Below are 12,218 nucleotides of genomic sequence, written 5' to 3' on the forward strand. Positions count from 1 at the left end.
TAATGACTTGTCAACGTTCAGTCCAAAGTTTCAGGCAGCAGCACCATTCTCACAAAGGCAGGGCGCAGGGCGGCTGCTGGCTCCCGAGGGCAGGTGCCCGGATGGAGCCTCAGATGGGAGGTAGGCCTCCACCTACCAATAGGTTTGGGCCTCTTGCCTCGGTGAGTTCCTGGGTGAGAGACCAGAGGTCACACAGGTAGACACCCTCCTGCAACCTAAGGACCGGGGCCCCTGGGTGGGGGCTGGTGACTCCGCACACTGCGGGAGGCCTGGAGGTAGGTGCGGCCGCTACTCAGGTGGCCCTGAGGGGAGTGGAGGCCTATGCATCCGTTCCCCCAGCTGCAGACACTGGGGTGGCCCTTAGAGAGGGGACCACGGCTTCTTCAGCCCCAAAGGAGGGCAGGTGGCAGGGCTGCTCTGGGGGTGGTGGTGGTGGGATGGGAGTGGGGTGGCCCAGGGTGGAGGGCTTGAGCTGCCTGGGGTGCCAGCTGGACCCCATGCCTATGTTCTCAGCCCAGTGGTTGAGTGCCTACTGACTGTAAAGAAGCCTGAGCTGTGCTGGGAAATGGGGGAGGGGTGGTACAAAGGAGGGGAGGAGAGGGGCTGCCCAGGCAGAGGGCTGGCCTGAGGGGTGCCTGCGAGGCTCTGATGGCACCGGTGAGATGCTCAGGCTGGGTCTCAGGGTGGAAGAAATGCCCACCAGCCATTGTGTCTGGTGTGTGGCTGTTACAGTGATGCGTGCTGTGCCCGTGCACACCCAGGTCTGTGGACAGACGGGTCACGTGGTAAGTGTGTGTGTAACTTTGTAGGGAACTCCCGTTTCCCACAGTCACCGCCCTGATGGACATCGCCCCACAGGAGTGAGCGCCCTCACCCTCCTCGCCCTGGCAGCCCTGGGTGCTGGTCCTTCCTGTCAGTGCTCTGGTGGGCGGGCGGGTGGTTTGATTTGCGTTGCCAGGTGATTATTTTTATGTCTTTAAATCTTCACCTGAGGATATATTTTTCCACTGATTTTAGGGAGTGTGGAAGAGAGAGGGAAAGACAGAGAGGAACATCGATGTGAGAGAAACACATTGGTTGGTTGCCTCCTACACGCTTCCCGACTAGGGCCTGGGCTGGGGAGGAGCATACAACCATGGTGCAGCCACTTTGGAAAATATTTTCACTTTAGCATTTTCTTTAAAGTGAAATGTGAACTACCATCCTACCTCGCAACTCCCCTCCTAGGTGCCCACCCAAGAGAAATGAAGCTGTGTCCACAGCAGGACTACGAGAGCACCCATGCCACACATCAGACAAAACCAGCATCCATCCAGAGGCCTGTGTGGGTGGGTGGATAAAAGGAGGCCCATCTGGCCCTAGCTGGTTTGCACAGACCATCAGACTGTGGACTGAAGGGTTCCAGGGCCGATTCCAGTCAAGGGCACATGCCTGGGTTGCGGGCTTGATCCCCAGTTAGGGGTGGGCAGGAGGAAGCCAATCAATGATTCTCTCTTATTATTGATGTTCCTCTCTCTTCCTCTCCCTTCCTCTCTGAAATCAATTTTTTTAAAAAAATTTTTTTAAAGGAAGCTCATCTTATCATGGGATGGTATTCAACAGCAAAAGGGATGGTGTGCGGATCCAGCTGCTGCCATCGCTGTCCCCCAGCTGTGGGCGGGGCTGAGCCCTCGGGGGAGGAGGGTCACGGTCACGTCTCCCATGACACGCACCCAACACCTGCTGAGCGCCTTCTCTGCACAATGAGCAAGTGCTGGGGCCACAGTGACCAGGGGGGCTGGCCTGCCCAAGGCCAGCGGACCGCCCGGAGCTCCAGACGCTGAAACAGGAGGAGGCCCTCCTCCGGGTGGTGGGGGCCAAACCCAGCTGGACCTCAACCCCGTTGTCCAGCCTGAGAGCTTGACCGTAGCCAGGACGGAGCGCCCGCACGCCCGGGCTCGGAGCAGCCAGGCCGGGGCTGGCAGGGCGCCTGTGCCCTGCGTGCGGGGTGCGCGCGCGCGTCTGCGGGGGCGGGAGGCTGCGGTGCCGCTGCCGCTCGGGTGGGGGGCAGGCTCCGGCTCCCCGCCCCCAGCCCGCGTCTCCCCAGCAACAGCAGCCTCGGTCTGGGGCTCGGCCCCTCCCCCGCCCCACCCGACTGCGGCGGAGAAGCGTCTGGAACCGCATCCTCCTCCTCCGGAGCCGCATTCTGCCGCAGCCGCGCGTCGGAGCCGCCTGTGAGCCATTCCCCCTTCATCCCCGTGGAGCCGGTGGGGGCGGGGGAGGGCGGCGGGGGGAGGGGGTGCGGGGGTGCAGTGCGTGTGCGGGGGAGGGTGTGGAGGGAGCCTGGGCGGACGGGGTCCTCCTGTGGGGTCTGCACGGCGGGGGGCCGGCGGGGCCATGCTGCGGGGACCGGCTAGGAGGGCCGCGGGGTCTGCCTCGCACACACCCCGCGTCCTCGGCAGACGGTGGGTCAGGACCGCTGGCCATCAGCCCCGCCATGGCGACCGCAGCCCCTCCCCGAACCGCTCCAGCCTCGCAATGTCAGCGGCACGGCCATCCTGAGATGGGGGGGGGGGGGGGTTCCAGGACCCCAGCTCTGTCTGGGGGGAGGGGGTCCAGGACCCCAGCTCTGTCGGGAGGGGGTTCCAGGACCCCAGCTCTGTCTGGGGGGGGGGTGTTCCAGGACCCCAGCTCTGTCTGGGGGGAGGGGGTACAGGACCCCAGCTCTGTCGGGAGGGGGTTCCAGGTCCCCAGCTCTGTCTGGGGGGGAGGGGTGTTCCAGGACCCCAGCTCTGTCTGGGGGGTGGGGAGAGGGGAGGAAGGGGTGCACAGGAGCATCACGCCACAGCGCGGAGAGACGCTGGCTCCCGGAGGGGGTGGGGGCGGGGGGCCGCGGGGCCGCGGGGCCAGGAGCGGGGAGAGGGCCTGGCTCCGAGCCACCGGCCGCAGCAGCCTCCGGATGCGGGGCCACAGGTGACGGGCTGGTGCGTGGGAAGCCCAAGCCGCCGGGTGCAGCCCTGGGTGTCCCCACCCCCGCACCCCTCCCCGCCGGGCCTCTCGGGGCTGGGCTGCGAGCCCGAGTCCACCTGCCCTGAAGCGGGAGCCACACCCCCGCCCGGCCTGAGGGCGAGGGGCAGGGGGGCGCCTGGGGGGGGGGGGCCGGAGGGGGGCGGCTGGGCGGGGAGGCGGCTGAGGGTTCCAGCGGAGATCGAGGCCCCTCACTACGCAGTTGCCGAGCGCGCAGAGCGCTGTGCCCGTGCCCAGGGCGCGCGCCTCTCCTGACGCAGCATCCATCCGGGGGGAGGGGGTGCGAAAGCCAGCCTGCGGCTGGACCTGCATCCACCTAAGAGTCCGTGGCCATCTCCCTATCACCATCAGCACAGACCCGCTCATCCTATTCCCCCTCCCCAAGCCTCGGAGAAGAGGCTGCACCACCCCCCGACCCCCGACTCCCGGCCCCCCATCCTCCCAGGAGCCAAGGGGGGGGGAGCAGGCGCCCCGCCGGAGAAGACACAGTTACCGCGCGTGGAAGGAGCGGATGGGAGGATAGAGACGGTCCCTCCCCCATCCCAAGGGGTCTGTGTCTGTCCTGTGAATGCGCCCAGCCCGCCTGCCCATAGGTCCCGTGGCAGCGAAGGAAGGCGTGTGTGTGTGGGGGGGGGGGGTACCTACACGCAGCCAGCCCCCCCCCAGCATTCTGCCCGGGGGCGCGGGGGCCGGAACCTGATGCGGAGGGTCCAAAGGGCCCCACAGCCTCTCCCCCTGAAGACCAGGCAGCAAAGCTCATCTCGTTGCCGTGGAAACCGCGATGATGTAACCTGGACCTCAAGCTGCTCTGGACCTTACGCTTGGCTCAGAGGGGACGGACCCCAGAAGCGGAGCTCCTCAGGGGGTGGGGGGAGACTCTCGGCCTCCAGGGGCATGGGCGCCAACCTGACCCGGACCACGCTTAGTCCTCAGCCTCAGCCAGGGGCCTTGAGCCCCATGGGGCGTCCACTACGTGCAAGCCTCCATCTCCTTCCCCGGCGGGCGCACCCCTCCCTCCCCCCAGCCCTGGGCATGGCCGCCCCCCCGCTGCCCCCTCCTCTGCATCCCCCGCGGTCTTCGGGCCGGAGTTCCATGTCTCCCGCGCTGGGCCTCTTCCTAGTCACTCTGATGGCTGCGTGGCCACCTCTGCGCCCTGAGCGCAGACAGGGCCGCCTGGAGAATGCCCGCCGCCTGGGCCAGGTGCCCAGGTGCCCCCGCGCCCTCCGGGCTGAGCCTCGGCCGGCCCCGCCCCTCCTCTGGAAGCGCCCCGCCCCCAGCCTGGAGTGGGTGTTGGGGGCGCTTTGAGGATCAGTAAGGGCCCTGAGCTAGGCTCACCCCCCTCCCCGCCAGGAAGGGCCGTAGGCCTCCGGGGAGCGCTGAGTCCATGATGGGGGCAGCCTCTCTCTGCCCAGCCCGCGGCTCCCAGTCTGCTTACAGTGGTGGTTCCTGACTGCCCCCACCTCCACCCCCAACCCCACCCCCATCCCCAATACACACACCCGGCATCTCTCCGTCTCTCTGCCTCCTGTGTTCCCACCCAGCATGCCACCTGGAACCCGCAGGGGCAGACAGTGGTCACCTGAGGCCCTGGTGGGAACCAGCGCTGGTGGGGCTGTTACAAGGAGATGGCGGGGGGTGGTGAGGTCACCCTAGGACAGCAGGTTGGGGGTTGAGATTCACAGAAGTCTTTGCAGGGGGGGGGGGTGCAGGCAATAGAGAGGGAGGGGTGATGTTCAGAGCCGTTGGCTTCCTTGGGCTTTAGTGATAAATTACTACGATTGGGTGGCTGGAAACAACAGACATTGATTCTTTCAGGGCTCTGGAGGCCGAACGTGGGAAACCAAGGTGTTGGCATGCTCTCTTTGAGGTTCCGGGGGAAGTGCTTTCCTGCCTCTTCCAGCTTCTGGTGGCCCTGGTGGCCCGTGGCTGAGGCCCATCACTCCAATTCTGCCTCCTTCACTGGCCTCCTCCCCATGTGTCTGTGTCCAAACTCCCGCTTCTAAGGAAGGACATCAGTAAGCGTGACCTCAGTGTGACCTCATCTGAGCCTTAGCACATCTGTAAAGACCTTATTTCCAATCAGGGCCACATGCACAGGTGCCCAGAGCTTGTTAAACCCATAATAAGCCCTTTGTCATTTTCGGGGTGCAAACACCTTCTTGGTTTCTGTACCCATTTTTTGAAGGCTATGTCTCCTGTTTGTGTGTTTGTTCTTAAATATATTTTTATTGATTTCAGAGGAAGGGAGGAGAGAGAGAAATATCAATGATGAGAGAGAATTATCGATCGGCTGCCTCCTACTGGCGATTGAGCCGGCAACCTGGGCATGTGCCCTGACCAGGAATCGAACCATGACCTACTGGTTCATAGGTCGATGCTCAACCACTGAGCCACACCAACGGGGCTAAAGGCTACGCTTTGATGAGCAGAAGGTTTTTTTTTATTTTAAGGTAGTCCTTTTATCAATGGACTCCTTATGGTTAGTGCTTATTTATCACATTGAAGAACTTGTTCTGTCCCTGAGACCAGGAGGATATTCTGCATTATCTTGAAGACACTTTTCCAACTTAGGCTGGTTTACTGAGAGTAGGCTTCTATGTGTGGTGTGAGGTAGGGGCTGGGGTCATTGTTTCCACATGGGTGTGTGTTTATCAAAAGGTAGTCATCCTCCTTGCTTTGCAGTGACATCTCTCATAAATCTGTGGTCTGAATGTGTAAGCTGTGTCAAGTAGGTCTTTGTCTACTACATCAACACTGAGCAGCTTAGTCCCACTGCATGAATTCCCCTCGTCCTTCTCAAGAGGTCAGGTGTGTTCTTGTTCCTCTGACTTCCGTATGAAATTACAAGGTCATACACACAAATTCTGTTGGAATATTTATTGGGATTTATTGATTCCACATACACATATACATCTTTTTGTGTTGTTAACCTCACCCGATGATATTTTTCCACTAATTTTTTTTTTTTTTTAGGGAAAGTGTAAGGGAGGGAGGGAAAGAGAGAGAGAGAGAGAGAGAGAGAGAGAGAGAGAGAGAGAGAGAGAGAGGAACATCAATGTGTGAGAGAAATCGATTGGTTGCCTCCCAAACAAGCCCTGACCCGAGATGGAGATCAAACTTGCAATCCAGACACTTGCCCTTGAACAGAAATAGAACCTTTGACCCTTTGCTCCTTGGGCTGATGGTTTTCTACATGGAGGTCCTTCTCATCTCTTGTTAGACCTATTCCTGAGCATTTGCTATTTCTGATACTGTTTAAGGAGTCTTTCAAAAAAAGCATTTTCTAATTTTTGTCACTGATATATAGAAATATAATTGATTTCTGAATTCCATAAGTCCATCAACTTGCTGAGCTCTTTTTAAAAAATAAGTTTATATTGATTTTAGAGAGAAGGGGAGAAATAGAAACATAGATGTTACATCAATCGACTGCCTCCTGCACTCCCCCTGCTGAAGATTGAGCCCACAACCGAGGCATGTGCCCTAACTGGGAATTGAACTGAAGTCTACACTCAACCACTGAGCCACACTGAACTCACTTTTCAATCTTCATCATTTACCTGTAGATTCTCTTGGATTTTCTATTTCATATTCTAGTCATGCATGCTTGACCTCCTCTTGTCCAGGCCTCTCCTCTTCTTCCTTTTCTCTGCCCCGCAGCGTGGCTAAGCCCTCTCGCACCATGATTTAGAGACATGGCAAAGGGGCTTTGTCTCCATCTCCCACTCATCCTCCTGACTCTCGCTCTTGTCAGGGATGCCCGCTTTCCAGGTGGCCCAGCGCTGCGTACACCACTGCTCCTCTGTCCTCCCAGCTAGCATTTGGGTTTACTTACCAACATCCTCTCCTGTAGATCCTGTTACTTCTTGCATCTTTAGGAGGGTTGCCAGTTAAAACACAGGATGGCCAGTTAAATTTGAATTTCAAATAGACAACAAATAACTTTAGAATCAGTATGTCTTATATTGCATGGGATGTTCTTATACAGAAGAAGAAGAAGAAGAAGAAGAAGAAGAAGAAGAAGAAGAAGGAGAAGAAGAAGAAGAAGAAGAAGGAGGAGGAGGAGGAGGAGGAGGAGGAGGAGGAGGAGGAGGAGGAGGAAGGAAGGAAGGGGAGGAAGAGGAGGAGGAGGAGGAAGAGAAGGAAGGAGGAAGGGAAGGAGGGGGGAGGAGGGGAAGGGGAAGGAGTAAGAGAATCCTTTTTGTCTGAAATTCAGATGTCCTGTATTTGTATTTGCTAAGTCTGGCCACCCTACGCTCAGGCTTCTGTCAGAGATTGTTTTCTGTTGCCTGGAGTCACTGCCTTTAGACTGTCCTCTAGCAGGTCAGCCAGTGGAAGACTCTGTAGCCCTTGTGTGCTGGGCAGTCACTGGTTTGAAGTGCCACCCCTGGGCTGTAGGGCCCTGAGGGAGCCCAGGGGCCAGGAAGGGAGTCTGGCCTGGCCACTCACGGCCCACCCCAGCTCTGGTATGAGGAGCACTGGGCCAGTCTTCTCTGAACCCTCTCTGTTCAGAGCCTGCTGGGGTGGGCATCTGCTAGGCGGCCAGTGTGCAGTGACCCCGTGTTTGCCTCTGGACAGGACAAGGACCAGCATCCACCATGGTGAAGCTGGGCTTCAGCTTCGGGAAGTTCGGCAGAGACTACGGGTACCAGGATGGGGTTACCATGGACAGCGTCCCTCTGATCAGCCCCCTGGATGTCAGCCAGCTCCAGCCACCATACTCTGACCAGGTGAGTGGCCTGGGCCAGCGGGGGGGATCCTTCTCAGCCTGCGCTGGGAACAAAGGGGTGCAGAGAGAGATTTATTTAGATATGGCCTCCTCCAAGGTGCAGGAGGGCAGGCAGAGGAAGGGCTGGCTGGGTGGAAACCTAGAGCCACATACAACCAGCTCCCTCATCCCCCAGAGCCACCCTGTCCTCATCTGTAAACAGGGTGACCTGGTCACGGGTGACCGAAGATTCACACACTGCTTAGAAGACAGCACCCGGCCCGGGGTGCTGCCCCGCAGGGACTCAGCAAGCAGCATTCCCGCCCTGTCCTGCTGGGCACTCTGTGTCTTGGGTCAAGCCTCAGACGGGGTCCTGGGGACAGTGGCTGTAGTGGGGGAGCTTTCAGCGGGAATCTGTGAGAAGCAGAGCTCCGCGGAGCCCTGCCTGATCCCCTGTGAGCTCCGGAGTATGAGTGACAGTGAGGCTTGTCCTAATGGGGGTGAGGAGGTGGCCATCGGAACCCATATCTGCCAGCTATGGGCTGGGGACCATGAGGACAGCCCCCCCTCCCCGCTCAGGCATCGGCTGAGAGCAGTTCTCCAGCCATCTGGGCTTCCACTGCATCTGCCTCAGTGCTGGGCCCGGGTCTCAGTGGACTCCTTGGGAAGGCTCAGGCCTTGCTCCTAGGTGACACAGAGCACGGGACCGCACCTGCCCAGGCCCTCTATGGAAAGGCCCTCAGGCTCTGGGACCCAGAAGAGGAAATCAGGGTGACTCTCTGGAAGGGGAGGCAAGCTGTGGGGCCACTGAAGGGGAAGCTTCTGGCGGGAAGAGGTGGGACCCTCAGAGCTGAAGGCAGCCAGCAGACAGAGGGGCTCCGTCCATGGTTTGGCCAGGCCTCCTGGCTGCCATGGGCCCAGCAGACGTGCAGCCCCCACTTCCCCTTGGCCTCCGCTTGTAGTCACTGGATCCCAGCCATTAGACAGCCCTGGCAGATGGTCAGTACTCTCCCTACTGCTGGGCAGCTGAGCCCTGCCCCGCCCCTTCCTAGCCCTCCCAGCTCAGGGGCCTCCCGGGTCATCTCTGTGCACAGGTGGTCATCAAGACACAGACGGAATATGGACTGCCCCCCACAGAACCGATGAAGAAGTTCCCAGACCTGGAGGCCCAGAAGCTGGCCTCCACCAACCTGGACGAAGGACGCGGGGTAACCGAACCCTTCCCACCCAGGGCTTCTGGGGCTCAGTCCCGTGGAGAGGCAGATGAGGATCGAGGTGCTGAGGCAGCCACAGGCCTGAGCACCCAGGGCCGGGCCAGGTGGGCTGGGCCCCCTTCCTCAGGCTGCTGCCGTCAGGGAAGTTGGACAAGGAAGCGCCATGCGGAGGCACGCTGGGTGGGAACGAAGGCTGGGTGCTCAGGGGTGAGGGTGCTGAGGGAGCTGGGGCTGAGCAGCGCCAGGCTGACCTGTGGCCAGTGGGACCCAATCCTCCCTCCTGCTGTACAGTGGCTGACAGCCACTGTGGGCCGTGCGTGCATCCGCCTTCCCAGCAGGCCATCTGTCTCTTCCTTAGTGACTCGTTGGTTTCCTTTCTTTTCTAAAAAAAAAAAAATATTTTTTGATTGATTTTAGAGAGAAAGGAAGAGGGGGAGAGAGAGATTATTGAAATATCAATGAGAGAATCATTGATCGGCCACCTCCTGCAAATCCTACCCTGGGGATGGAGCCTGCAAACCTGGGCATGTGCCGGGACCAGGAATCAAACCGTGACCTCCTGGTTCATAGGTTGACGTTCAACCACTGAGCCATGCTGGCCGGGCTTGTTGGTTTTATACATACTATAGACAGGCACGTTTCCTGCTAGGTGCTCCCACCCTTTTTTTTTTTTTTTTTTTTTGGTAGCATTATTAATTTTTTAAAAATATATTTTATTGATTTTTTTTTTTACAGAGAGGAAGAGAGAGGGATAGAGAGTTAGAAACATTGATGAGAGAGAAATATCGATCAGCTGCCTCCTGCACACTCCCTACCGGGGATGTGCCCGCAACCAAGGTACATGCCCTTGACCAGATCAAACCCAGGACCCTTCAGTCCGCAGGCCGACTCTCTATCCACTGAGCCAAACCGGTTTGGGCTATTAATTTTACTAATAATGATTTTTCACATTGTTCCCTGTACTATTTCTAAAGCCTTCATGTTTCAATAGTAAAACCTGCCTCTTCTCCCCATTGTTTCTGAGAAGGAAAGCCAGCCTCTCCCGGCCCAGGCTAGCAGGGTTGGGGGAGGGGGGTCTCAGCTGGGTTCTCAGCCCCATCATGAGGACTGCCCCCCCCATGGGTTCCTCTCCTCCCCTCCCCTGCAGATGCCCCCGGCCCGTATGCTGGCCTTCGCCATGGCGATCATGGGCTGCCTCCTGATCATGTACAAGGCCCTCTGGTATGACCAGTTCTCCTGCCCAGAGGGCTTCCTGGTTCGGGTAAGGAAGGCAAGCTGGGCCCGGAGTGGGGGAGAGGGGGTGTCCAGGCAGAGTACCAGGGAGCGGCCCTGGGGGTCTCCATGGGGACGGTGCCCCCGGGGGAGCCCAGGGCACGTGCTGCTCCTGTGGGAATATGATCTCCAAAGCTCCCTGTGCTCCCGCTCCCTTCCCCGAAACATCCAAACCCTCTTCTGAAAGATCCAAAGAGAAGGGTGAGTGAGGACTAAGGAAACCTCAGGGAGGAGGGCAGGGACAGAGGTGAGCGGGCCAGGCAGTGCTTCCGGTCAGGTCAGCACCTGCTCTGCACCGGAGGGAGGTGTGGGGGCTCCTGGTCCCTCCTCGCTGACCTGTGCTGGGGAAAGGGGGGGGGGCCTGCTCTGTGTGACATTAACATTTCCCCACGGCTGGCAAACACTCTCTCCCTTCTCCTTTCTCTCTCTCAGCGTTAGTAAGGGATTCTAGCCTTTTTAGTGTCTTTTCCTACCGCCTCTAACTTTTCAGTGGTGAAATCTGCTCAGCGATCCTGAGATGGGGCCTGGGAGGCCTGTCTGTATTCCCAGGGGCTTTTTATTTATTGGGATTTTTTTTAATGTTTTCTGGGTGGCGGTGGGCTGGGGTGTGCCTGTGGGGCCCCCTCCCCTTCGCTCCTGAGGAGGGGCCGCCACCCTCCCTCTGAGAGGGGCTGACCTCCATGGACCCCCACTTCTGAATCGGGGGCCAACTTGGGGGGCTGGACATTAGGGCAGAAACAAACGTGTTTGGGGTGATTGTGCGCAGTATTATTGAACTGCTCCAAAGCAGAAGGGACAGGAAGACCTAGAGGTCACGCCCCCACCCCCAATCCCTCCATCCTATGGCGCATACATGAGGCTGCCGCTCAGTGGTCAGTGGCACAGGGACAGCTTGCCCCCATTTTCACACCGGAGCCCAGGGGCAGCCCCTCCCCACCTCTGCCCGCCGGGGACCCTCTGGCCCCGTCCCCTGACCCCCCTGACCCCCCCCCCCCCGCCCCACAGCCGCACAAGATGTGCACCCCGATGTCGCTGGAGATGTACTACGCCGAGATGGGCCCCGAGCGCCACCGCAGCATCCTGGCGGCCATGGGCGCCTACCCGCTCAGCCGCAAGCCGGGCACCGAGGCGCCCCTGGTCTGGAGGAAGGTCCACCCCATGTTCAAGGAGGGGCTCAAGGCGTCCGCCCCGGCGGGCCCGGCCGCCACCGAGGCCCCCGCGAAGCCGGTGGCGGGCGCCGGGGAGGAGAAGGAGAAGGAGGAGGAGAAGGAGAAGGAGAAGGAGGAGGAGAAGGAGGAGAAGGAGAAGAAGGAGGAGAAGGAGGAGAAGGAGAAGGAGGAGAAGGAGAAGAAGGAGGAGGAGAAGGAGGAGGCGGTGGCGCCCAAGGCGGAGGGGAGCGCCCCGCCCCCGGCCCAGGCCCCGCAGTGAGCCCGCCTCCCGCCCGGGGCACCAAGCCCGGTAGGTGAGCCCCTGGGGACCCCACCCAGAGCCAGGGACCCTCCTCCCGGCACCCCGCCCCCTGCGGGACCCACTCTGCCGGCGGCCTCACCCTGGGGCGCTGTCCCCCCTCCCCACGCGGCTGCTGGGACCGCGTCTGAGCGCCCGAGGCGGTGTGTGTGTGTGTGTGTGTGTGTGTGTGTGTGTGTGTGTGCAGTATGGGGTGGGGGGACCCGTGGCAGGCGAGGGGGGTCCCCACGGAAGTGGGCACTCTCACCCCTCTGCCCTTCTCCGCAGCGCCGCTCATCCCCCCCACGGCCCCCCTGACCGCTGCCAGATGCTGCCCCGCCACGTGGTCGTGCCCCCGTTCCCCGGACCCCGCTGCCGCCTGCCACCCGGAGCCTCCGCTCTGTCTGCCGCTTTTCTCTAAATAAAGAGTCACACCCACCAGGCTCCTGGCCTCCTGAGTATCCTGGTCACTCCGGCCTGTTCCTGACCCCCCCCCACACACACACACACACACATACACCCGCCATGTTCCCCTGAAGAACTGGGTGGGACGGTGAGCTGGGCCCTGGGCA

The 12,218-nt window shown here is 60.0% G+C and overlaps 1 protein-coding gene across 1 annotated transcript; it reads left to right on the top strand.

Moving 5' to 3' along the window:
- The first annotated feature begins 2,000 nt into the window (after nt 1-2,000).
- On the top strand, nt 2,001-12,089 carry CALY (calcyon neuron specific vesicular protein). Its single transcript, XM_084904611.1, has 5 exons — nt 2,001-2,213; nt 7,585-7,736; nt 8,809-8,922; nt 10,076-10,189; nt 11,206-12,089. Exons 2-5 carry the CDS (start codon nt 7,605-7,607, stop codon nt 11,626-11,628), a joined length of 783 nt encoding a protein of 260 aa, XP_084760737.1. The 5' UTR covers nt 2,001-2,213; nt 7,585-7,604; the 3' UTR covers nt 11,629-12,089.
- The last annotated feature ends 129 nt before the right edge of the window (nt 12,090-12,218 follow it).

Source organism: Pipistrellus hanaki, assembly GCF_964339955.1.
Source record: "Pipistrellus hanaki genome assembly, chromosome: 14".
NCBI lineage: Eukaryota > Metazoa > Chordata > Mammalia > Chiroptera > Vespertilionidae > Pipistrellus > Pipistrellus hanaki.